The 27,014-nt window shown below is 43.3% G+C and overlaps 2 protein-coding genes across 2 annotated transcripts; one reads left to right on the forward strand and one right to left on the reverse strand.

Annotated features, from left to right (window-relative positions):
- Positions 1 to 540: 540 nt before the first annotated feature.
- LOC309362501 (uncharacterized protein) lies at positions 541 to 21,747 on the forward strand (the record flags this gene model as incomplete). Its single annotated transcript, XM_081898083.1, has 7 exons — positions 541 to 644; positions 3,949 to 4,084; positions 6,699 to 6,794; positions 8,095 to 8,202; positions 10,589 to 10,693; positions 13,254 to 13,413; positions 21,616 to 21,747. 4 exons carry the CDS (start codon positions 541 to 543, stop codon positions 8,146 to 8,148), a joined length of 390 nt encoding a protein of 129 aa, XP_081754209.1. The 3' UTR covers positions 8,149 to 8,202; positions 10,589 to 10,693; positions 13,254 to 13,413; positions 21,616 to 21,747.
- On the reverse strand, positions 16,761 to 26,999 carry SCO1 (synthesis of cytochrome C oxidase 1). The gene is made up of 7 exons (XM_081898084.1): positions 26,883 to 26,999; positions 26,311 to 26,505; positions 24,965 to 25,055; positions 23,285 to 23,482; positions 19,562 to 19,654; positions 19,295 to 19,410; positions 16,761 to 17,594 (listed from the first exon to the last, which is right to left on the reverse strand). Exons 2-7 carry the CDS (start codon positions 26,455 to 26,457, stop codon positions 17,463 to 17,465), a joined length of 777 nt encoding a protein of 258 aa, XP_081754210.1. The 5' UTR covers positions 26,458 to 26,505; positions 26,883 to 26,999; the 3' UTR covers positions 16,761 to 17,462.
- Between the last annotated feature and the right edge of the window lie 15 nt (positions 27,000 to 27,014).

Here is a 27,014-nt window from a genome sequence, read left to right on the forward strand (position 1 = left end):
GGAGGGAGAGAGAGACTGATTATCAAACTTACCTCTCACAGCTTGCAGCCACCAGTAAGCCTTTCATCTCCTCCAGCTTTTATAGGCTGTGATTCTTCTCTTAGCTCAACCCCTCTCTATATTTGGAAATCAGAGACTGGTCATAAAGCCTGCTTGCCACTTATACACTTATTTACCCTCAGAAAATGTATTAATAGAAATGACCAAGTTTAGTCATAATTTATCAGTTGTGATACTTTGGCATGGAAGCTAACCATTTCTTTAAACTTGGGAAGTAATGCCAGTGCAGGAGAGATCTGGTGTCTGATCCCTTTAAAAAAGAGAGTTTGTGGCAGTTTTTCCATCTGGCGCTCTTATTGGATCAAATCCTGCAAATATACTTGCATTTTAGTAGCCTGGCCAACAGCTATTTTATCAGTTACATTTTAAGAATCAGTTACATTTTAGGCGCTAAAATGCAACATCTGAGATTCCCCAAACACATGTACAGTATATATTTATACATGCATTTGCCTGCAGTTTGAACCCATATGTGGAAACATGTGTTTTCCTGGAGTAATGTGTGAAGAAGCATCCACCATCAGCAGGAATATTGACACTAACGAAACTCTCTTCTTTTTTGTTTTGCCCAAGCAAAGCCTCAGGTAAAAATGACAGTAAGAAAACAGAACACTGGGAATTAAGCTGGTCATGCATCCATTCACACACACAAACACACTGCAGGAAAGTGTGTGTGACTATATGCTTCATCTGGTTGAGGGAGATCATGTAGGTCAGGGGTCTGCAACCTTTAAGACAAAAAGAGCCACTTGGACCGAAGAAAAAACAACTGGGAGCCGCAAAACCATTGCGACATTTAAAACAGTGGGGAGTGTCGGGGCACACAATGCGCCTCCTCACCTCGCTAGTATCCGCCCCGGAGCCGTGGCAAACGTGTAAAAGAGCCACATGCGGCTCCGGAGCTGCGGGTTGCTGACCCCTGATGTAGGTCTTTCTGCCATCCCAATTGGTCCTGCTCGCATGCTTACAATGGTGTAGGCTGCGCTACAAGGGATTTAACTCCCTTTCTGTGTTAAAAGGGAAGAGGGGTAAGAAGGTACAGAAGGGCAAGCTTTGAAAGAGTGACTGAATAAAAAGCAAAGTCAAGACAGGAATAAATAATTGCGAGCCATTTTGAGGACACTTCTTACTTTCTTTGTAAGATTTATTGTCTGCCCTTCACCAGGGCAGGTTGAAACTGTATATAGAGTTATAAAAACAGGTAATGCCATTCCAACAAAAACGAAGTATAGATTCAGCAACAAAAATGGTGGATTCTACAAAACAAAATAGTTTAACCGTCAAAGGCCAGAATTCTGTACGGAGAGAGTTTAAGGACTTTGGTCAAAAATGAAATATGAATCCCCTGGATGAACAAAGAAAGACCTGCAACATCCCAGGTCAGGAGAACAGGTCCTTAATATTTAACAAAGATCTCGTTATCGTCTCTGACACTTTTGTCCTTATCCTTAAGGGTTTATCATCAGCTTGCCACTGTCCTGAACAGGCATGACCTCCTAAGCAGCATGCCAAAGAATTAAAGCTATGCTACCAAAGAGGGAATCGGTAACAGCTGATGAAAGCAGACGTCGTGTAAATCAAAACATACTAATGAGAAACAAAGGGCAAGTATCTTAAAGCAGGGACACTCCCAAGCTAGTCATCCACTTAACAGAAAGTGGGGTTCCAAACCCATACTGCTTTTGAATTACTTGTTTTAAAAATTTATATTCTACCTATTTTGTGGAATAAATTTTGTAGGAGAAATTTCAGGCATATCACAGTTATAAATCTGCTATCAAGGCTCATAATATTCCTTCCCAGCTCCTGCCAATGGAATATATAAATATATTTAAATCAGCCACTTTTATTTGTGTGTGGTGGTGGTGGTGGTGGGGAGTTCCTAGTCTTTATTGCAATAAGGAATTGTGTGGTATTATATTTTAAGGAGCTATTTTCAAAAGGCGTCTAAACAGAATCCAAAGCATTATTTATTTATCTATCTATCAAATTTACCGGTATATCCTGCCCTTCCTGCTGAAGAAAGGATACATCTGTAATAAAAAATACAGTTAAAAATAACACGAAAGCATAGTTAAAACATTTTAAAACTGTTAAAAATGTTTAAAACAATCAAACATGTAAGCGATCATGTGTCTTAATAGGCCCACGAAAATAGAAATGTTTTCAGTAGGCATCTAAAAAAATACAATGATGGCCCCTGGCTATTGTCAATAATCAGAGAGTTCCAACGCACAGGTACTGCCACAGGCATGACTCCTGACTAAAGCAGCAGTGCAAGTTTGGTAGGTCAAAGTGAGTAAGCTCATATGGGATAAGGCTTTTCCTCAAGGTAACTGGTCCTAATCCATTATGAGCTTTGTGTACCAGTGGTAACACTTGAACTCAGCCTTGGTGGCAAACTGGCAGCCAGTTTAGATATTTGAGCTCAGCTAAAGAAAAGGTAAAATGTAATGAACCCCTGGATGGTTAGGTCCAGTGAAAGGCAACTATAGGGTACAGCACTCATCTCGCTTTTCAGGCCGAGGGAGCTGGCGTTTGTCCACAGACAGCTTTCCGGGTCATGTGGCCAGCATGACTAAACAGCTCCTGGTGCACGGAGGACCGTGACAAGTGCCAGAGCGCACAGAAACTCCGTTTACCTTCCCACCGCAATGGTACCTACTTATCTACTTGCATTGGTATGCTTTCAAACTACTAAGTTGGCAGAAGCTGGGACAGAGCAACGGGAGCTCACCCTGTCACACAGAATCAAACTGCCGATGTTCTGATTGGCAAGCCCAAAAGTCTCAATGACCCCAGTGCCACCCGCATCCCTTTGAGCTCAGGTATACTATGCTGACAGCTTCACACCTGTAAGCAATAGTGCTGGAGCATTCTGCACTAACTGCATTTTCCAGAGGAAACATCTCATTGTAAGATGTATGCCGTGGGAAGCAGAAATGCTTCAGAAACATCTGTACTGCTCTTTGTACTGCTTCAACCTGGGACACAGGAACTTGGTAGAACTTCCCATGTAGGCCGAAGCTATTTTAGCAATAACATGGGCTCTAAAGTTAAACATAAAAATAGTATACAGTGGTTACAGACGCTTCAGGTTACAGACTCCGCTAACCCAGAAACAGTACCTCAGGTTAAGAACAGTTTCAGGTTAAGAATGGACCTCCAGAATGAATTAAGTTCTTAACCTGAGGTACCACTGTATTGGCAGATGAGTGCAGAGCTCATCAGGAATCCATTGATACTCATACAGAGTACAATCTCCCAGCTTTGCATAACTGACTCTTCCTTGCCTTAATGTGAATTCTACCTTGAGCCTTAACATTTAGTCAGGGGCTGCATTCAACATTGCAGTCCTGCTCTGAGACATCAAACAGCTGTGCAGTTTCTATTTAACCAACATGGTGGCAGGTGAAGAAACTACAGATTGCAGGGATGTAGCCTAGAGCCTAGAGTCACTTCCATCCAGCTCCAGGTAGAGTGAGCAGCAAGCTGTCTTCTCTTTCACTCGAGGTCACTGAAGAATGGTCAATAAACAGCCCCATCTCTCATGAAAAATGAATTCTTAGAATCCTCTCTAAGCCAGGAGAATGAGCTCTTGTCTTTTTTTAGCAGCAGCCTTCCATGGTTAAGCGTCTTTTGAATGTACTGCCTTGTTTGTATTAGGTGTCCATGGAAAGTTGAGATGTTCCAGAAGCATCCATTTTATGCTAGGCTTCAAGCACGAGGACAAGAATTTTGCAGGGTGATTTTGATGGTTGGAGAGAAAGGGAACATGGTGGCTTTCCCACCACATAGAAGAACAAGCAGGCAGCAGCCACAGATCTCGGTTCCAAAGAGCTGCTTTTGCAAATTAAGGCTCCCTCACCCCTCCCTTCTTTTTTCTAGTAGGTTAATGTTACCCATTGGGCAGCAAAGATTAGAGAAGAGAACTCAGCAACAGAACTTAGCCACAGCCATTAAGGACCAGGCCCCCTTGGCTCAGCAATACTGCATTATTGCCTATATCCAAAACTATTACATGGTAAGCAACTACTGTTCATCTGCTGTGAATTCTGTGTTATTTGAAGTGTCTTCTGTTCTAACTATGTGATTACTATGCACCAGAGGAGCTCAGCTTCTGGATCTTGAAGTAGAGCAAAGTTTTATCTGGGAGCCAGACATTTATTCTACTGCACAAATCAACTCCACCTGAAGTTGTCAGCTCCAAGCAATAAGGTCTTTTAGAGTAATATGTCAAGGGGCAAATGCTTTGGGTGCCAATAATTAGCCACTCCTGTTTTAAACAAGCCGCCTAAAGAGAACAAGATGAAAAATTCACAGATAAATGGATGGAGCAAAGTTTTTGCCTAGTATGTTTCTTTAGATGACATTGAACTGTTACGACTGCAGTCCTAAAAATGTTATGAGGGATTTAAGTCGGTTTAGACCTGTTTGCTAAATGGGACTGGCACCCTTCAACATTAGTGCTGGTGTCATGTGCTTGGAATTCCAAAACTGGCATTATGTGCTATTACGTGATGTTGCTCTGCTATGGCAATGGGACAGCTCTTAGGATCATACCACAAGCCTGTTTATATCATGAGAGTGAGGGTGGAAGGAACCTGGGTTTACCTCCATCTCTGCCTTAAATAAATCACTCTGTCTCAGCCTCAGATCCATATTTGTTAAATTAAGAGGGCTTTGGCCAATTTGATGCCCTCCAGGTGATGTTAGACAACAATTCCCATCATCCCTGACATTGGTCATATCGGCTGTGGAAGATGGGAGTTGGAGTCCAACAATATCTGCAGGACCCCATGTTGTCTATCCCTTGTTATAAAGAATAGCTGAGAGCTGTATCAATTCCAAGCAGTAGCAGAAGAAGAAATGTAAGTCTAAATACCTAATCTAGTTAAAGTCTGTTTCTTGCATTTCAAAATTCCTATATATATAGAACTTCCGCTCACCCATCTAAGCGGTGGGTGGGGTTTGTGACCTGGTGTGGGCTTCCCAAGCCTGGGTGACACCCCATCACTCACTGGCCATCACTCCGCCTCCTTTTTGGCTGGCCAATCAGCGGCTGACTGGGAGGCGGGTGAGGTCCAGGTAGGACAGGCTCCTGCCAGCCATCTCCTCAGTTGGTATTCATTGTCTCTGATTCTCTATGCAATTCAGCAAAACAAAACCATTGGTGTTAATGGTTTTATTTATACCTGGTTCTGTGCTTCAATGTACAATGGTGCACACATGCAGCAATTGCACACTTTGATCTACATGTAGGTTCCCCATTCATTCCTATGTGACACTGCCTTCAGTGTAGAAACTGAATATATTGTGAAACTGCTTGAAAGTTGCTCCACAAAATAGTAGCAACAAGACAAAAGTTGTCTACATAATCCTACATAACACAACCCAAATGGTTTGAGCAAGTTCATCGATTATGGATCAGGGTACTCGATATTATCTTAGAAGTGATCGAAACTTTGCTGAATAATTTACTTTTAATCAAGCAGTTCTAAATTTAGGGGTTTTTTTAATCCTTCACTGTCTCCTAAATCATTGAATACCTTACAGTACTCTATTAGAACTATTACTGTGTTTCAATTAATCACATTTCAAGTATCTTATACAGCCTTACTGAAAAGGGAAAAATAGATCTAAAGAGCCTCTAACTGTAAAATGTTGTGAATGATACCAGGCTCTTATGCATAAAAGTTAGTCTTTTTTTAAAAAAATTACATTATACAGAGACAGAAAATGATAATATTTTAGTAGATTTTATCCTGTATTATGTGTTAAATGGCACTAGAATAGGCTGTAGTTGCTGTTCCAGGCCCAGGTGGCATTCAGCCAACAGGGCCTCAAGAGTGGAGATAAATAAGACGCAGGATAACAGGACTTGGGTTCAAACAGGCCACAACTTTTTTATTACAGATGTACCGGTATGTAGATTTTGGCAAAGGCATTGGGTGTATCCTGAATCAGCCAGCCCACCTGCTGACTGATTGTGTGCGTTGACACTGGGTTAAGGGTCACTCCACAATGTACATCAAATAGGGCAATTCCTCCAGGACTGCCATTTTGGGAGGGTGCTATGGCCTGTTGACCCCCGTCTGGACACCTGGACAACCCCCCCCCTCCTGGACGCTTTCAGCAGAGTACCAATTTCCTGTTGTGGAGGGGGACAAGTCCTGAGCCCCTGCCCAGGCTGAGGATCCAACCTAATGTTTTATCTGCCAACAATAAATTGTGACAGTTGCCATGACACAGGCAAAACTTCAAGATAAGCTCAGTCCAACTCTGACTGAGCTGGTTGGCTCAGGTGTGGCCCAATTATATAGAAAACTGGTGGACCTGACTGAAGGTTCCAGGCCAAAGTCTCCAGCCAGGTCCACCACTATGGCCATACTCCCTTGCTTGCTCATGATTGGTTGATTCAACTGAGCAGGCTCCCAGCAGCCCATACAACCATAGGAGGCACTGATGTTCTCAAACAGTTGCGTGGGACAGAACAATAGCCCCTAGCTTGTTGCAGTCACACTGGGCTATAAACCACTGCTCCCTAGCATTAGATGGTAAGTGGCCATTTTTCATTATATGATAAAGAAGGTTCTAAAGTTTTGATTATTTCATTAAAAAATAAATAAATTTCACAGGATACCTCAATAAAGAAGCACTTGGTAAACAGCCTGCAATTTGCTCTTGAAATGCCCCCTCCCAAAGCAGGATTCAACCTATCTCCTGGCATTCAGGTGAGGTGATAAAGTGATATCATTTGGCATTGTTCAGTTCTTTGTCTAGGTATTGCTACATACATGTGGATTTATCATGCCAACCTTACTGGGTCGTGCAACATAAAAGTGTACGAGCAAAGCAACGGCTAGGCACTTTTCATTGTTTTATGTATTTAAATATTTGTATGAAGCCATTTCAGAAAAAATAAAATTACATTAAAAACTCACTAGCAAGTGAGATTCAAATCTTCTTGATATGCTCACTTTAATGACTCTCATTGTATTTGTGAGGGTGTGTGGGATGAATGTAGGAGCAAAGGTCTAACAAGCAAGGTTTTGGTGAAGGAAAACACTGGGGTTACGACAAAAAGTGTCAGAGTGTTTGACACTCCACTGGTAACTTGTTTCAGGATGCTTTGTATGCTAAAAATCTCGTAAGAGTTTCAAATAAATAAAGTGTGCTTGTTGCTGATAAAACCTCCAATGTTATTTCACTATCACAGCAGCTTTCTTGCATATTATTTGTTTTACCTTGCTTTGCTTCCACATGGCCTACCTACTACCAGTACCTACCAGATAACCTTTTGTTACATTTCTTTCAGACATTTTGTCCAGAACATTATTAAGCAAATATCTTGGAATTAGAAATGATGTTTGCATGTAACATTAGGGAGTTTGCACTAGTCACATTTGTTGTCCCACATCACAAATATTCAGTCCATGTGTAAATTAGTACAGTACTATATCCTGCTAATTTCAACACTCTGGTCCTTGTCCTGTTCTTGAAGCTGTACATAGCACAAAGCACTGCCTTCTGGCACTCCCCCTTGAGTGTATTTTGGAACTGCCATAAAAGTGTGTTTTCCTATTGCTTCTCTCTCTCTGGATTGGCTAGCTGCAAAGATGCCCACCTGTGCTGTCCTTCTCCTTTGGAATGTCTCAAGCCTTTAGTCTTGGGCTGAAGCATTGTCATTCCATTGGAGAAGGTCCTTTTTTTGGCACTCTGTGCTGCATACCACAAATGCAATTGCTTCTCAAGGAGACAAATGGAACTGCAACATCTCATTCCAGAAGAGCTTCTGTCATGATGCCCTGGCGTAGGATGGCATAGGCTAAACAAGGGGTGGAGGGAGAGAATAGGGAGCCAGCTTTTCTCAAGTGATGCTATTTTACATAAATATCTTTTAAGACTTCAAAATAGATGTTTAAAAATAGATCTGAAATAGGCAGCACTGGAAGGGAAACACTTTAATAATGCACAGTTTTTTTCTGTACTGTTGTATCTACTAAAGACACCATCAAGCCTTTTCTGTTCCAGGGAATACATAAATATACAAATATCTATCCTTGTGCAAACCTGTTTGTAGTCTAGAAATGATAAGTGCTTTGACTGATACACCCTCTTCAGGAAGAGTGCTGCCTTCAGGTAAGTTTTCAATCTGCTTATTGTCATATAACTGCCCCACAAACAACTCAGAACAAATTCAGGTAGGTAGCTGTGTTGGTCTGACACAGTCAAAATAAATAAAAAATTGTCCAGGAGCCCCTTAGAGACTAACTAAGTTTGTTAAGGGTATAAGCTTTTGTGTGCATGCACACTTCTGTGTATCTGAAAGCTTATACCCAGAACAAACTTAGTTGGTCTCTAAGGTGCTCCTGGACAATTTTTTATTTATTTCAACTCAGAACAAATGTTCAATAAAATTAAAATAAATAAAAATCAGCCAAACTTAAAGAAAATCAGGATGAATGCTCAACAAACAGGTCTCCTGGAGGCACCCAGAGCTTCTCTTTCCCCATCATTTGGACCCCTCTGGAAAACTCAGCAAACCTACTGAACCTGAAACTGGGTGTGTGGACTGTGCAACCGAATGGGACATAGCTGTGGGCAGTCTGAGGAAGTACCATCCACCCTGGGCCTTCCCATAAAAGCAAGTCTAGAGTGAGAGACTAGGGTGATGTCTGCTGTTTCCAGGAACTCTTCTCATTGTGAGACTTTTGTGGGTGAGCTGAGAGTTTGTTTGGACCCTGGGTGAGAACCCAAAGACTGAGGGAGGGTGTGTCACAAGGAAAATGAATTGATATTGATTTTTATATATTAGTAACTTTGTATTAATGTAACATTTTTCTATTTAACTGGTTTTTTTGTAATATTTTGTTCAAGTTGTCTGTTGCTGCTTTTGTTTTCTGTACATCGCTTAGATACGTTTTTAATAATATTAAGTGGTACAGAAATTTAATAATCTAATCTAACCTTTATCTGGAGATCTTAACATGTTAAGGTGCTCATACGGTTAAATGAGTCTCCTGAGATACAGTGGTATCAGGCCACCAACAACTTTAAATAGCAGTAAAATTAAGTAGCTGTTAGCACAACTGGAAATTCACCAATGATATATGTTCTCTCTGACCAGTACCTACCAACAGGTAGAGTAGAATGTTCCTGGTCTTGTAGGAAATGGCACAGCCAGCAATTCACATCTCTCTCCTTCCCTCCCAGGTATTTATGCCAGTTCCCAGTCACAGGCTAGTATAACCAAGGAAAAGAGCTCAATATGTAATGAGAAACTGCAGATAGATTTGATTTTCAGTGGTTTAGGTCAACAGGGACAGGGGACAGGTTTAGCAATGTCCTTGTAGCAACCCCAAATCATCCATTTACTTCCTCTATAAGTGAATGTTTCGCTTTCACTCCATTAACGAAAAATAAAAGACCAACCTGTACTTGGGATACTTTACAGTAAGGGGAATACTCTACCCTCCATATCAAAACATATTGCTAGTAGCTGATAAAATGCACCAGTGCACCATCTTCTATGACCTTGTCCAACAGTATAGGAACCACAGTTTTCCACAAACACACATTCCAGAAGTATTCAATGTTCAATGGTGTCAAAAGCTAAGGGTGGTATTCAATTTAAGTTTTACTTAGAGTAGACCTATTGAACTCAATGAACATGATTATGTCTGAGCCATTAATTTAAATGGGTCTACTCAGGGTGGTTTTCAACTAAGTTTTCCTCAAAGTGGCCTGAGGTAATGAGTAAGAGCACATTTCCTCTAGCCACCCCAATATGCATATTATTCACTAAGACCACTAAAGAAAATTTAAGTGCAAAGCCTATAATAGAAGTTGTGAAACTTGAAATTTCAACCCATGAGATAAAAAAATAGATTGGCAAAGCCAAACTTGTACTCGGAGAAGACCCATAATACAGAGCTGGCAGAGGGGATGAAACTATTCCACGCACCTCTTGGCATTAAAAATGGCTAGTAAATAACAGGAATAAACATAGATTCAAGTAGGTAGCCGTGTTGGTCTGATGCAGTCGAAATAAAAAAAAAATTGTCCAGTAGCACCTTAGAGACCAACTAAGTTTGTTCTGGTATAAGCTTTGGTGTGCATGCACATTTCTTCAGATACACTGAAACAGAAGTCACCAGACCCTTCTATATAGTGGGAGGGTGGTGTGGGGCATTTTTCAGAAGGGCAGTGGGAGATGGGTGATTGGCTCAATGGGTATGGTAAACCTGTTGATGAGGAATAAACGGCAGTGTGATTATGTGGTTGCATAGAAGACTTGTGGTCACTTCTTACACATGCTCTCATTCTGCTCCTTAAACAAAAAAGGGAAAGGGAGTTTGATAGAGTTGTTTAAATTATCACAGCTATCCAGTGTCCTCCGGCACCTTGACTATTCCCATGGCCGCATTTGATCCTGATTTAATTAGGAGTATTTGCCTTGCAGATCGACACTACATGCTTTCTCAGAGCCTTCTCATGTGGCCAATACACCTTGTAATCTTTGCAGAAGCTCCAGGCATTATTTACAGAGTCTGCTTGTTGCGAGGCTGAGGAAACAAGGTGCTGACACACAGGATGGCTTTGCTGTTGTGCATGTTCCACCAATGCCAAGGTGAGAAGGGGCTGCTGGTAAGAGTTTGTTTTCATGGACAGGAAAGGGTATTCCTTCAGCCCTTGTTGCTTCCAGACAACATCCTTGTTTATTGGCACTCTCTTTGGTAAGTTTTCACGGAGGAGATTCAACCTTTGTTCTTTTGTCCAGGTCCGGCTGGGCAACCTTCTTCCTGAACAAGCATCCACATCTCTTTCTCCTCTTGTGTGTGTGTGTGGTTTTCTGCCCAACATCCACTGCCATTAATTGGAAGACCTACTCAAATAAGTCCTGTGAACCACCTCCCCCAGCAGATCTTCAACCACCATTTAGAGTTTGGATTTGATATCCCGCTTTATCACTACCCTAAGGAGTCTCAAAGTGGCTAACATTCTCCTTTCCCTTCCTCCCCCACAACAAACACTCTGTGAGGTGAGTGGGGCTGAGAGACTTCAGAGAAGTGTGAACAGCCCAAGGTCACCCAGCAGCTGCATGTGGAGGAGCAGAGACGCGAACCCGTTTCCCCAGTTTACGTGACTACCGCTCTTAACCACTACACCACACTGTCTCTCTTTAGGGATAGTTGTAGTATGCCTAGACTTGATCTGAAAATTAATGGAAGTTTTTTTTTTGAGGGCATTCCCTGATAAGTATAGAGCAGTAACAAAAACACAGCAATGCTAATACTAGCTGAAATATGGTGATACAGTGGTACCTCGGGTTACATATGCTTCAGGTTACATACGCTTCAGGTTACAGACTCCACTAACCTGGAAATAGTACCTCAGGTTAAAAACTTTGCTTCAGGATGAGAACAGAAATTGTGCTCCGGCGGCATGGCGGCAGTAGGAGGCCCCATTAGCTAAAGTGGTGCTTCAGGTTAAGAACAGTTTCCGGTTAAGAATGGAGCTCCGGAACGAATTAAGTACTTAACCCGAGCTACCACTGTATAACAATATGCAAAAGAATCTGTACACTGCAAGCTCTTCCCTCCATTACTTTATTTCTTAGAGGTAAATTATACTTCACACTGTGTGCAAACCTGCTTGTGTGGAAACTCAGTCCATTGCCAGTAAGCCAGTCCTCAACATTCATTTTAGTGCTTATTGAATAAGGCTGGATTTTCTGTCTCCCAGCAGTTCCATCTCATGTCTGGTCCTCATTTAGTACGGGTTAGCAGCTGCCTCCCTCATCTTCTTTTAATTCATTTATTTCTGGGAAATGAAATTCAATATTCTCTTCTACACCCAACTGTTTGCTGAATTTGGGAGCAATGCTCTCTCCTGTCTTGAGGAGGTTGAGCTTGTGAATGCATGCTCCAGAACACAGAAGTTACGGAAACTGTTTTATAAAAGGGCAAGAGAAAGCTTTTGGCTTCAAATTATGTACTGTCCTAAGTTTTAAGAACCATTTAGAATGTTATGGTGTTTTATATTTTAATTATTTTTAAGCTGCTTTGAGAAAATAATTGCCATCCATTTATACAATAAGTTCCAATACAGAAAGAGATACTGTAATTGTAATCATTAATATTATCCTGAAAATACTAGCGCAAAGTGTTGCAAGGATACACGCATCCATGAAACCTATATCAAGGGATATCAGGAACAGTATAGAAAAATGTAGGCAGTGTTTTAAAAAACCCTGCATCTTGTAGTCACTCCTAGAGTTCTATGTGCAGTTCTTACAGTATCGTCAGAGAAACTAAAACAGAACTGAAAAGAGTTTTGTGATCCCCTTACTTTTGACAATGACAAGAGCCATCGTCTCTCTTCTAAGCTATATACTTAGGAATTCACCATTGGCCAGAGTGTCTTCTTTTTTTAATCTTTGTATAATGTTACAAGCTTTGTCTTTAACCCATTCTAATCAGAAAGTATTGCCATCATCAAGATCCCAAGGTTGAGGTCCTTCCTTTTCTCAGCAATCAAAATAAAAAGATAATATATTTCTTGTCAATCCCACAATTTCATGTTTCTTTTACTTTTCTTCCTGCATCATCATCATCATCATTCTTCCCCCCGGGATAAAAAAGAAAACAAAAAACATTTTCTTCCTGTTTTTGTTACGTAATACAGTGGTACCTCGGGTTAAGTACTTAATTCATTTCGGAGGTCTGTACTTAACCTGAAACTGTTCTTAACCTGAAGGACCACTTTAGCTAATGGGGCCTCCTGCTGCTGCCGTGCCAGAGCACGATTTCTGTTGTTATCCTGAAGCAAAGTTCTTAACCTGGAGCACTTTTTCTGGGTTAGCGGAGTCTGTAACCTGACGCATCTGTAACCCAAGGTACCACTATACTTGTTGAAAGACACTCCTATAGACGGAGAAGAAATTTAGGTTTGATCAAAGGACACATGTAGGAATACATGAATAGTGCTGGAACTGGTCTATGTCAAACTCATAAAACTAATTACAAGTTATGTAAAATGATGGTAAACATTAGATAATATGGTACAAAATGGTGCTATGCACCTATGCTTGGGGAGAACTAAAGAGTGAACCAATTTTTGACTGCATCTGTGGTTCTATGTGTCTTTAAATTAACTGTTTGTGAACCTGAATTGGATCTGTCATCCAGCAGTATTACTCATCAGAGTATATAAAAAAGGGTCAACCAATGAAAGCCAGGAGGATTGTAACAGAAGAAAGCTGTTGTCTCAGAAACTAAGCCTACTACCGCTGAGAACTATATTAGATACCCTACAGTTAGTTTGGAAACCCAAACTCATTCAAAACAGGTAAGCTGAACCTGCAACAAAATGGTACAGTGTGGAATGCTCTTGTTGGAATTTGACATGCCCCTGTTTTTCATCTATCTCTTGCAAACATTTCGCCTCACTCCCCCCCACCCCGATTGTTCTGATTGGGTTATTTTGTTGGTGCCAGCTAAAGATTTTTTCTTTCATCTGCAAATACTGAGTTTCCCCAAGTATTCTGCTTCTTCTCTCTGCTTTCTCAGTGGCTCCATTTGGCTACATAGCCATAATACCTGAGCACCCAAGTTTATTAATATTTTAAGTATATGCAGTCCTGCTGGTGAAGCCTTTTGAATTAGCCACAAAGGTATTTCAACCTCAGAGAAATGTATCAAGAGCAGGTTAGTTCTATGCAAGCATCAATACAGAGAATTATTAGCTGCTGAAGAATTTGAGAGCAACTTATTATGGGAAAGTGGCTTAATACCAAAAGGGTATTAACATTCTCTAGAGGGAACATCTTTTTATCTCAACATCAAAGTATTTGACAAGGAATTCAATCTAGTGATCATACTAAGGAAACGCTTGGGTTCCTCTTCCTTCTTTATTGAGTGTTACTACCAGTCTGTCTTAGTTTGTGGCCCTTGTTTTTTTCAGAAACAGAAACCACAAATCCCTGAAGTTCTAATGGAAATAGCTTAAGGTACTGTATCGGTGCAACATTTTCTCCACCTCGCCACCAATTATAGCTCTAGGTTTTCCCACAATTCTCAATGGCTTTGAGTGGCCTCTTCTGATTACTTGGGGTATGACTGAGGCTGACAGACAAAGAACAGAGAAAGAATCTGTCTCCTTCCTACTGACTTTGACTCCCCAGTTATTTGTAGCACTTTATGGAAAGTGGAAGGCGTGCCAGAAGGAATCCATTTCCCCCCCTTGGAATGCAGCAGTTGTCCCTTATTGTAAGACGATCCCCAATAGCCTGAGCCAAGAAAGTGCTGACAAAAGTGAAACTCTAAAGGGTAGAGAACAGGAATGAGCTGGTTTTAGCTGAAGAAGAAGCGCCATTCCAACACACACCCCTTCAAAATAAAAAAAGCTATTCTTTATAAAGGTGCATCTCTGGACACTTTGGTAGATACTTGGTGGTATTCAACTAAGTGTTACCCCTAGTGGACCTAGCAAAACTAATGAGCATGACTATTAGGGCCATTAGTTTCAGTGGGTTTAGTCTGACAAAACCCTAGCTGAATACCACCCACTACTTCAGTAAGGGGAATTGCCAAACCTGGACTTTGTAGGGTGGTGTTCATGTAAGCCAGGCAATATGTCAACAATGCCATTCTTGCAGCTTGTTGAACTATCACATTCTCCTTTCCTGTAGCAGAGATCTGGTTTCCTTTCCTGTTCCAGTAGCTGAAGATAAAGCTTCAAACCACCCAGCGAACAGAATACCTAATAGTCTTGCCCGGTGCTTTGGAAATCTTGATCTTGGCCCCAGGATGGATTACTTTGTCACGTCTCTTTTTAAATGCTCCACAGCCTCAACACCTCCTAAAGCTGGTTTTGAGAGAAGAGTCAGATACTTGGCACTTCTTTTCCTGTACAAAACAGGAGACTCCCTCTGCCCCTGGTTCCTTGTCAAGATACAAAGACGCACACCAACCCACTCAGTTTGTGAGCTGAAATATGCTGAAATGGACCCCCTGAATAAGGCATTTCCAGGCCTCACTATCTTGAGCAGAGTGGCAGAAAATAGGGCATGCTGTAAGAATGTGAGGAGCCTGCTAGATAGGCTAATGGCTCATCTAGGCCAGCATCCTGTTCTAGAAGAAGAGGAGGAGGAGGAGGAGGAGTTTGGATTTGATATCCCGCTTTATCACTACCCGAAGGAGTCTCAAAGTGGCTAACATTCTCCTTTCCCTTCCTCCCCCACAACAAACACTCTGTGAGGTGAGTGGGGCTGAGAGACTTCAAAGAAGTGTGACTAGCCCAAGGTCACCCAGCAGCTGCATGTGGAGGAGCGGAGACACGAACCCAGTTCCCCAGATTACGAGACTACCGCTCTTAACCACTACACCACACTGGCTCCAATGAGATGCCTGTGGGAAATGAGCAAGCATAACTCAAGCACAGGAGCACTCTCTCCCGATTGCTGTGGTTTCCAGCCATTGGTATTCAGAAGCACTACTGCTTTTGACCATGGAGGTAGAGCTTAGCTATCATGACTTGTGACTTGATAGCCCTCTCCGCCATTAGCTCAGCTGATAATAGCCATGGTCCATTCTCCTTCCCACCCCACAAGCTGAGGGATCTCTCCTTAGCCACCACACTTTCTGCCCATCATGTTGCTCTGTGCTTCTACATCCTTCCCATTTTGTGTGCTGTGTTTTAAAACAGAATGCAAATCTGGGACGCACAGGGCAGATCAGGCACATCTAGCTATTTTCCAACAGCCAACAGCAAATTTATTATCTTTAAAACATCAGAAGATGTTGATATTTGCACTCTGCGGTGTTGGCAATGTACCTTCAAAGTAGACTGGTGTGTGCAGCGCGCACACAGTAAATAAAAAGCAAAACTTAAGTTACCTACTTTTCTGGCAATTCTCTCTCTCTCTCTCTCTCTCTCTCTCTCTCTCTCTCTCTCACACACACACACACACACAGTGAGTGTGTAAAGTAGGAGAAAGAGCTGCCTCTGCCTAGAACAGCTGAGAATGAAGGTTATATTCTGCCAATGTCACAAAAAGCACTTCATGCAAACTGACCCAAGGAAATTCTTGGTGGACACTTAGAAAAAAAGACAATGTCTCCTTTAATCTATCCAGTATCTCAGATGCGGAGAAGATATTTCAGATGTATGAGAATCTTCTTACATTACAATACTTTCTCCAGAGGGGGGAATTGGCCCAGGCACATTCCCCAAGAACTCTATGACGCACAGCATACGCAAAACAGAGATCCATAAGCACACTTGAAGGGGGGCTGGGGGGAGAGGAAGAAGCACAGCAGCCTGCCACTATTCTGTATCATAAGATACAACCTATTTACTCAGAGAGAGAAATTTATCCATTCTAATTACTCAGATGCTGTAAGCATCTTCAACTTGAACATTTCCTCCCTATGAATATAAGGTACAGAATTCATTAACTAGGAAGCTGGCTACAAAGAGTAATTCTACCACTCCAAAGTCAGGGTAAAGGCTCGTTTATTTAAGTGTGCCTCCTGAAAAGTGCTGCGTGGGGGAGGGGGGATATGCCCCTTCTACTGTTGACAGATTTAAATGTGCATGATATACAACCATATTCATCCATGTGTCCTATAGCTGCCAGTTCATTAGATTTTAAGGAATAAGAAAAACATGCGAACGAAACAGGTGGTACATACTTCAGAGAGAGAAATTCACTTTAATTGATGTGAGATTTCAAAGAACACAGGCTCTAGGTTTCTTCCACCTTATTTCATTATCTGTGCATTAAATGCCACTTTACCTGATCAATAATCCATGATCAATATAGCTACCACCCTTACCATAATCGTTTCAAAAAGGCAAAAAACCCAGCTCCTACGCCTGTCAGGAAAATTTTGTTAGCGATGTTGAAGCCGTGGGACTGAGTCAAAAGACACAGAGATACCAAGCAAGCCTCCTCATGATTGACACCTTGAGCACAGTTCAACTTAGCACCCCCTGTACACACATCAGCACACCACAAACGCACACTACAAGAGCGGGGAAAGATTTGAATGCTCCTGTGAATGGATTTGAGCAGTGGTGACCCTCTCACTGGGACCTCCTCTGTGCCTAAAGGCCTTTAAGAAGCAAGGCACGTTCAGAGAAAAATATTTGGTCAAGTACTTTTGCTGTATGATGTCCAGTTCCTTATTTAATCCATTTGAGTCTTAGCCCGTAGGTATAGCCTTAGCTGAGAATTCAAGTGCTTAAGGAAATTGCCAAGACAGATTACTCCCGCAACACTTCATCCAACTAATCAAATCTCCTTGGCACATTACTAGCTGCATTTTAGTGTCATGGGGCCAGCCTGCCTGATATGCAGCTTCTTTGCTTTCTAGTGCAAAACCTTCCACCTCCTAGCTCTGTTTATATTGTCTCATGTGTCCAGCAATTGCAGCAGCAATCTCAGAATTCTTCTTGTTTTGTCCAAAATAATCAACAAAGCCTCCATCTGGTCCAAGAAGGTACATTATGATGGTGTGATCCACCTGCGGAAAACACACAAGACAAATTGGAGATAGAGTGGAAAGGAAGGTTAGGTTAGCAGGGCAAGTTCTGGTCAGCGGTAACCCACAAGAATGATCAAACTGCCTCTCTAGCTCTGGATTTCTTCACAAAACCAAGAGCTTGTTAGGCAGCCTAGAAGTGCCTCAAACAGTGGCTCTTTACTTGACAACAGAACTAAAAGAGAGCAAGCGACAATAGAGGGCTGTGAAAGCAGCCACATCCTGCAGAAGAAAGAAACCTCACAGGAGTTTGCTTTTTGAGAACCTTGTGTATGTGTGTTCTAAAAAAGCAAGGCTCTTCCATGAAATCCAAACTTTCCCTAAGAGCTAAGGATTTTAAAAACTTCAGAACTGGCCTTCTGCATTCGAGATCCTCCATAACTTCCTTGTATCACATGACATGCAAGGTTATTCTCTGTTCCGGTGAAGAATAAACCTCTTCTCTGAGGGGGGGTGGAGAGAATGATCCCTCCCAATGCAACTCAATGGTCTCCTACTGGAATCCCTCTTGGAAGCAGGAAAATGCAAAGACCCCATGGCTCTTTCTGACATCACAGAGACAGTCCTTGCTCATCATGTGATGGAAATTCAAGAAGACAGGGCAGACACAGCACTCTATTCGAATTTACTCATTCAGATTACGGAAGAAGAAGAGTAATATTGAAATATTCTCTGGCGGGACAGGGAAGAGGCCAATTCAGATATTACTCTTAGTCAATACTGATCATAGGTAAACATTCATGTTGTGTCACTATCTCATTTTGTCAACAAAAGGAAGGACTTTTTGGGAAGTGGGACCAACACAAAGCTGGCACTTTGGAATAACTAGATTCTAAAGAACAGGCATTAAGATCTAGGTCAATTAAAAATGCTGCCTGGAACAACGTAGGCAGATTAGCTGGACAGGACATAGGTAATGCATGTGTCATTTGCTGTCTAGCTCCCTCTAGCGGCAAAATTGCATTTTAATAATTTGCATGACAAATAACACCCCACACAGAATTCACATTAAGTATTCTGAGAAGGGAAGCTGGCTTGTGATAAAAGAGGGCATACCTGGGCTTTTCAGACCACATGATGGTCCAATCAGGACTAGCTAAAAAGAAAAGGCAAGCTTGCATCCTGCACCTTTACACAGCAACACCAACCTCCAAGACTCCTATTGAGGCCTACTTCTAACTGCCAGGCTGTTTTTCAGATCAATTGAAACAGGGGCACCTTTCAGTAACTGCCTCCCTGCATGTGAAAAAGGATACCTCTGAGCTCTTGTAGCAGACAGAAAAGGCAAATGAAGAAACACTGTGGTCTCACATGGAAAGCCTTCTCATTATGAACAAACTATGTACTCTCTCCTCCAGTAACACTTGCTCAGAATTATTAGCTTTTACAACTTTGCTCCTCTCACCTTATTCAGAAATATCGCTCAACTACAAGCCAGCTGCTGCAACTCCAGATATTTTTCAGACACACCCCAAAACCCTATAAAATCCCCACAGCTAGGCAACACTTCCACCCCTCCATTTCCCCATCCTCTTGTAGGTTTCCTCCGATTCTCTCCTTTAGAAGAGATTTAATGGAGAAACTCCTCCTAAACTCGCCTTGTCCATTTGGAAAGTTCAAAACCTTTTCTGTGGAGCCAACCAGCCTTATCAACCTGTAACATATGCAAAAACATTACTCACTATGTAATCATTATCTTCATCTTTGGGGCCAGAGCTGTAATAGACACGATAGGCTCGAGCCACCTCATCGATCTGTTCTTTCGTACCCGTCAGTCCGATCAGCTTGGGTGAAAACTCTTGAACAGAAATGGAGCTAGTTAGATCAGCTGACATTAAAGATGAGGGCCCAAATTATTACCCTCTTCCACTGTTTGAAAAGCTACCCAGTTCTACAAAGCTGGGAGTATAGGGAGTCAGTACAACACCAGATATGCAGGTTAACATTACCTTTAACGTATGTGGCAATAGCTTCTTTCGTGTCTCTCTCTGGATCAATCGTGATGAAGAGCGGAGTGATGTTTGGCAGAGACTTGATCTCATCTGTCGCCATAAAGCATGATAGTTAATATCCCACTAACTGACTCAAGGCTACTTTTGCGTTCCAGGTCATAAATTACCATAAAAGGTAAAGGTACGGGCCAGTCGTGACCGACTCTGGGGTTGCGCGCCCATCTCGCTTAAGAGGCCGGGGCCAGCGCTGTCCGAAGACACTTCCGGGTCACGTGGCCAGCGTGACGAAGCTGCAGCTGGCAAGCCTGCACCAGCGCAGCACACGGAAACGCCGTTTACCTTCCCGCTATAAAGCGGTCCCTACTTATCTACTTGCACTTAAGGGTGCTTTCGAACTGCTAGGTGGGCAGGAGCTGGGACCGAACAACGGGAGCTTACCCTGCCGCGGGGATTCGAACCGCCGACCATACGATTGGCAAGTCCTAGGTGCTGAGGTTTTACCCACAGCGCCACCCGCGTCCCAATAAATTACCATAGAACGTGCCAATTTTATTACAGTCCATCTTCAAGACGGTGCTTTTGTGGGATGCCTTTTTTGGAGAAAATGCAATGTAATGTAATGTGGATGCTTTATTAAATATTGGGGTCCTCCTATCAGTTGCAACACATACCCTAGCTGTTTTAATACAGTTGCAACTCCACCCCCACTGAGGTCCAGCGCCGAGGGCCTTCTGGCAGTTCCCTCATTGCAAGAAGTGAGGTTACAGGGAACCAGACAGGGGGCCTTCTAGGTAGTGGCGCCGCCCTGTGGAACACCCTCCCTTCAGATGTGAAGGAAATAAGCAGTTATCCTATCTTTAAAAGACATCTGAAGGCAGCCCTGTTTAGGGAAGTTTTTAATATTTAATGCTGTATTGTTTTTAACATTTGATTGGGAGCCACCCAGAGTGGCTGGGGAGACTCAGCCAGATGGGAAGGGTATAAATAATAAATTATTATTATTATTATTATAGCTGCCACTGTGAGAACAGGATGCTGGACTAGATGGGCCATGGGCCTGACCCAGCAGCCCCTTATGTTCTTAAATGATGAACCTGTTGCCTGTACTAGAGGAAGCTACTCAGGCTCATGACCAACATTTGATGAATACTTAATAAGCTTCCCCTCTTATTAGTGGTGTGCAAAGGGTGAGATGTGGTTCATAAGGTCAAGAGATGACCTGGTACATCCATGGCACCACAATATTCTTTTGAAGTAGGTATGGAGAAGGATGGGCACAGAGAGATTATCTGGATTTTATTGGTCTTTTAAAAGCCATAAAATAAAGGGGGAAATGGAGAGCTTATTACATTGAGGTATATATATGTGTAATCAATGAAAAAGCAATAGAAGGTGAAATTAAAAACAGGCCCTGTTTTTCAGGCTGAAGTCAAATGAGGGTCCTGAAAAGACTGAAAACCATTGTTCAGGGACTCCAATAACAGGCCACAGAATAAATGCACTGGAATAAATATTTGCGCACTCAGATTCTTATATATATATTTAAAACAACCTATGCATATAATGTTTACAGCCTGTATCTATTCACAGTCTGTTTAAACCCTGGTTATTTTCTGCAGAAATTTTAATGGGTATAATGGAAAATTAAAAATATACGTTTTACAGTGGTGCCTCGCTAGACGAAAAGAATTCGTTCCGCGATTCTCTTCGTCTAGCGGTTTTTTCGTCTTGCGAAGCAAGCCCATTGACAGCTTAGCGGATTAGCGCTACAGCTGTCAAGCGGCTTCCAGCGATCAGCTGTTATGCGGCTTATCAGCGGAACAGCTGATAAGCGGCTTAGCGGCTTAAGAAAAGGGCAAAAAAAGCGAAAAAACCCCGCGGGGGGATGCAAGATTTTTTTCGTCTTGCGAAGCAACCCCATAGGGAAATTCGTTTTGCGAAGCGCCTCCAAAACAGAAAACCCTTTCGTCTAGCGGGTTTTTCGTCTTGCGAGGCGTTCGTCTTGCGGGGCACCACTGTAATTATTATTCAATTTATTACCTGCCCTCCAGCAGGGCAGGTCCCAGGGCAGAAGATGGCAGCCAGGGAGATGGAGGCACTGCTTAATAACAGGAAAAGACTGGGAAATAAGTGTAAGTGATTTAAAAAGGAATATTGTCATTTCAAGAATATTGTGTAGGAAAAGTAGCCATAAATCTAGTTCGTTTCAAAAGAAATATGTTGCATCCAAGAAGCTCCACGTTAGCTATTTGTAATCTGTATATTCTATTAGTAAATAAACATTCCAGCAGGTGTACTAGAGAATGCCAGCCCATACACTTTGACAAGAACTCCAGAAATAAATATGAAATTCCATTTCTGCAGCAGATGAATGGAATTTTCATAGGCCACAAGGAGATGCTATCCATAACACAGTGAAATGAAAATACTGCCACTAGGGGGCAGCAGTTCCCTTTTACTAAGCTCAGATTAGTAAACTGCAGGCATATCTAGGTAGTTTCAGGTCTCAAAAGGGCAGAGCTTCATTCCGTACAGTACATGACTTCATATTCTACCAATTTACACAAAATATTTTATTACTTCTTATCCCCCTTCCATTACCAGAGTAAAGTTATCTTTACTTACTTTACGTTATTTACTTAAGTTATTTACAGGCTTCACCCACACAACTAGTGGGACTCGGGTGGCGCTGTGGGTTAAACCACAGAGCCTAGGGCTTGCCGATTAGAAGGTCGGCGGTCCGAATCCCCGTGATGGGCTGAGCTCCCATTGCTCTGTCCCTGCTCCTGCCAACCTAGCAGTTCGAAAGCACGTCAAAGTGCAAGTAGATAAATAGGTACCGCTCCGGCGGGAAGGTAAACGGTATTTCCGTGCGCTGCTCTGGTTCACCAGAAGCGGCTTAGTCATGCTGGCCACATGACCCGGAAGCTGTACGGCAGCTCCCTCGGCCAATAAAGCGAGATGAGCGCCGCAACTCCAGTCTCGTCCGCGACTGGACTTAACGGTCAGGGGTCCCTTTACCCACACAACTGCTGGTAATTATCTGTCTTACATGATCCCTACTCCAACTTTTATCACTTACAGCTGATTAAAGATTTCCTGCTTCTTTAAGTGACTGGCCCTCTCTTCCTGGCTGCCCCCTGCAAGTGGAACTCCCTCCCAGAACTTGGGTGTGGTGCCAACTCTCTCCTGTTCTTCAAAAGCCATCTTTTCTGCAGCCAAGTTTTCAGTACACGTAACAGTTTCTGATCACGTTACTTCATCCCTATACTTGTATTCCCCTCCTACCCTCCTATTTTTCCTGCTGTCTATTTCAGACTAAGCTCTATGAGAACAAAGTCCCACCTATGTCACCTGTTCAGGGCCACCAATGAAGGTCTTCACAGGCATAGTGCTGGCCACCCATGTTGTAATGAACCTACTTACCGCTGACTTTAATTAAGGAGTAGGAGAAATGAAGAGTAGAAGCAATGCAACAGACTAAAATACATGATTTCAACAATGGCAATTTATTGTTGGTAGTCACATTTCAGAGGTATCTTCTCAATTTACAATGTATATTAATAACTAGGGGGAGGGGGGTAATTTTGTGCAGACCCAAATCTGCCACTGCCTGAGCAACACAGGCAAAAAACATTATTAACCTAGAGAACAGAATAAGATTCTTCTCTATGAAGAGTTATTTCAGGGAGAGTTTGGGCTTCAGTATGGCCTACTTACCAATTTCATCAATGACAAGAACCATCTTTTCCAGTTCTTCTGGGCAAATGTCAGGGCAATGTGTAAAACCAAAGTAGATTAACACCCATTGGCCCAGAAAGTCACGATCCGATTTGGGCTGCCCATGGTGATCGACGAGTGAGAAATGGCCTCCCAGCAATGGCTTTCCAAGAGCCCTTTTCCGCTCCTTCTCTGCCTCTGAAATCAAACCACAGTGGAAGGTTACCTGCCTACCACTCCAGCTTAAGAGATTCTACAGCACTGCCAGCAAAGCTGCAACTATATTCTTCCCGCATCCCACACTTCCTTTATGACAGCTAAGTTTGTATCGCTCTTTAGTACTAGCATCTGGCTTGAGTTCCCCACTCCCAGCCAATACTCTTGATATTGCCATGCTCGCTGTAGATGAGGGTGCTCCATTAACTATAGATTAGTATAGCATTTTGAGGCAGGGCGGCGGGGTTTAATAACAAGAAAAAAAGCCAAAAGTGACAAGGGGAAATAAGTGTTACAAAATAAATGCAAGCAATGTCAAGTACTTGACTGCAAGTTTCAAAATGACAACAAGAAATCTAACTGTAATCAACATCTGAAAGAGTCAGTAAGACTGGAAGTTTTCAGCCTCTCTCAGAATCTACCTGCAAAGCCTTCAATCATTTTTCTTTTCTCTTGTTGCCTCTTCACCCAAGGGATTTGGAACATGTTTTGGGACACGCTCCCTCCCATTTGTCTTAGAAGTACTTTTCGCCTTATCAGAAGCAAGTATCAACTAAAAAGTTCACTAGCTTCGTAATACTCAGGTACTTCTTTAAGCAATTCTAGTGACTCTGAAAACAGTTATCAGAAAACATCTACTACAGGTATCAATATTTACACACCCAGGATGCATTTGGGACCCACTGCTTTTTTATCTTTTACCATATATTTTCAAAGCCATGGTTTTCACGGTAGCGATGTATGGAAGTGAGAGCTGGACCATAAAGAAGGCTGATCGCCGAAGAATTGATGCTTTTGAATTATGGTGCTGGAAGAGACTCTTGAGAGTCCAATGGACTGCAAGAAGATCAAATGTATCCATTCTTAAGGAAATCAGCCCTGAGTGCTCACTGGAAGGACAGATCCTGAAGCTGAGGCTTCAATACTTTGGCCACCTCATGAGAAGAGAAGACTCCCTGGAAAAGACCCTGATGTTGGGAAAGATGGAGGGCACAAGAAGAAGGGGACGACAGAGGATGAGATGGTTGGACAGTGTTCTCAAAGCTACAAACATGAGTCTGACCAAACTGCGGGAGGCAGTGGAAGGCAGGGGTGCCTGGCGTGCTCTGGTCATGGGGTCACGAAGAGTCGGACACGACTAAACGACTAAACAACAACAACATATATTTTCATGGTAGTAGTGCTCCTACCTTTGCATCAACTACAGCATTAAGGGATTCATCTTAACAAGATAGGGGTAAGAAAGTTGCTGAGTAAAAGCTAGGAGAAGTGATAATCTAGGATCAAAAACCTTTTCTCACATAATAGTTTAGACCTTAAGCACAGGTAAGGGGCAGTGAGGATAGGCACTCAGTGAGCTACATCCACAAAATATTCACACAGCCAAGAAAGAACGCAAAGCCTTTGCATCTGTGCAGCAGGTTGAGAAATGACTCTACAATAGACACGATAAGTTTTACATACTTTCTTCTTTCTTTTTCTTGAAGAACTTCATTGCTGCTAGCAGACTTCCTCCAACAGCACAAGTAATTGCCAGAGTCTTCCAAGTTACAGGCTACTGGGAAAGAGGAGGAAAAAGAAGTGCACATGTAAATAAAAGACTTGCTCACCAAGCCAACTTCCTCGTCACTACCTTGTTTCGGTAAGCAAAAGATCGGTCTTCTTACACCTTCCATCTCCTCTCCAGTACAGTAAGCATGCAACTTACACAAATTTAACTTGTGTTCATTCCGTTTTACACGCTTAGCTAAAAACATATATAATAAAAAGGGGACAGGCTTCGGGGGGGGGACTTTGGCAATTCCACCCACCACTGAACCCAATGTGTTTTGACTATACAGCAAGCAATTTCAGCTTTAGATGTGATCCCCAGAATGTAGCATAAACTGCAGGCTCACTATATAGCCGTGGTTCCCAACGTGGGGCACACGCCACATGGGGGGCAATTTGATTTTTAAGGGGGGCAATTTGAGAATGAGTTAGACCAAGTTAATGACCTTTTGGGATGCAGGTGGAGCTGTGGGTCAGAAGGTTTGGCAGTTCAAATCCTCACAAAGGGGTGAGCTCCCGTTACTCGGTCCCTGCTCCTGCCAACCTAGCAGTTTGAAAGCACGTCAAAGTGCAAGTAGATAAATAGGTACCGCTCTGGCGGGAAGGTAAACAGCATTTCGGTGCACTGCTCTGGTTCACCAGAAGCGGCTTAGTCATGCTGGCCCCATGACCCGGAAGCTGTACGCCGGCTCCCTCGGCCAATAAAGCGAGATGAGCGCCGCAACCCCAGAGTCATCTGCGACTGGACCTAACAGTCAGGGGGTGACCTTTTAGGCTTCCTCCACGTGAACAGGAGTTCACTTTTTGATGAATAAGAATTATATGTCACGGGGGAGGGCATCGGGATTTTAGAAATGCCTAGGTGGGGCATGAAAAAAGAGGTTGAGAACCACTGCCTATACCTCAACCGGCGCAGGCAGACAACCGCTTGAACCCAGCGCAGCTAAAAGCAGCAACTTAAGATTTGGAAGAGATTCAGGGGCTCTCGCTTCTCCTCCATGCGCGGGGCGAGAAGTAGCTCCGCCTGCACTCCTTAAGCGGAAATGCAAAAGGGGGTGCAACTGGTCAGCAGGCGTCGCTTCGCAGCCCTGCAGCGGCCGGACAAGAAAAGCGGTACCATCAAGCAGACCGAAAACCATCTGTCTCCCTCCAGGGCTCCCCGTGCGCCTCCTCCCCGCCCTGCCCCGGAAGAAGGCGCCCCTGCTCTTCCCTGGATGCGCCCAGGAGCAGCGGCTCCACCTGGAGCGGGAGTGGCTCACCCCAGGTTTGCTGGGCCCTTCCCGCGGCTTATCCCCCGGCGGCAGTGTAGCCAAGGGCTGAGCACGATAGCGAAGGGAAGGCCAGCGCGGCGGAGGGGCTCGGAGACCCCAAACCGCCAGAGGACGAAGCCGGGTCGCCACCGCCATCCTCTTTCCCGCCCGCCCCGTCCAGCCACGCTCCTGCAGCCCATAGAACTAGGAAAGAGCAAGAGTAGTGACAAAGGTTGGATTTCCGGGAAAAACCTGGCATTCGCCAGCAACTGAATTCGCCGGCGTTCTTTCAAAAAAGTTATCCATGGACAATTAACACGCTCGTCTTATCCCTTGGCATCACGACGTGTGCTTAGCTCGGGATTGTAAGTGTGTGGGGGGGGAGGAGGAGACCCGGAAGTGCTCATAGGGGCAGTGCTGCATTCGGCTCTAGTTTTCGTTTCTCTGAGTATTAGCTCGACGGAAGTGTCCGGGAGAAACGCTTTTCGGAACAGGAAGTGACGGAAGCACGCCGGAAGCGGGGGTTGGCTTTCATTGAAACCGGGAGGAAGGAGGGTTTTGGGTCGCCGGAGTCGTGTCACCTCAGTTACGCAGGGGGCGAAATGGTTTCCTTTCGTGTCTTCCGCCAGCCCTCGATCCAGAGGCGGCCAGTCATTTTTGAAGAGCCTGATCTGCTTCTTAGTCGGGGCTGCGATGCACAGCCGTCCTAAGCC

This window comes from Podarcis melisellensis (assembly GCF_964234715.1).
Source record: "Podarcis melisellensis genome assembly, chromosome: 2".
NCBI classification, from domain to species: domain Eukaryota; kingdom Metazoa; phylum Chordata; class Lepidosauria; order Squamata; family Lacertidae; genus Podarcis; species Podarcis melisellensis.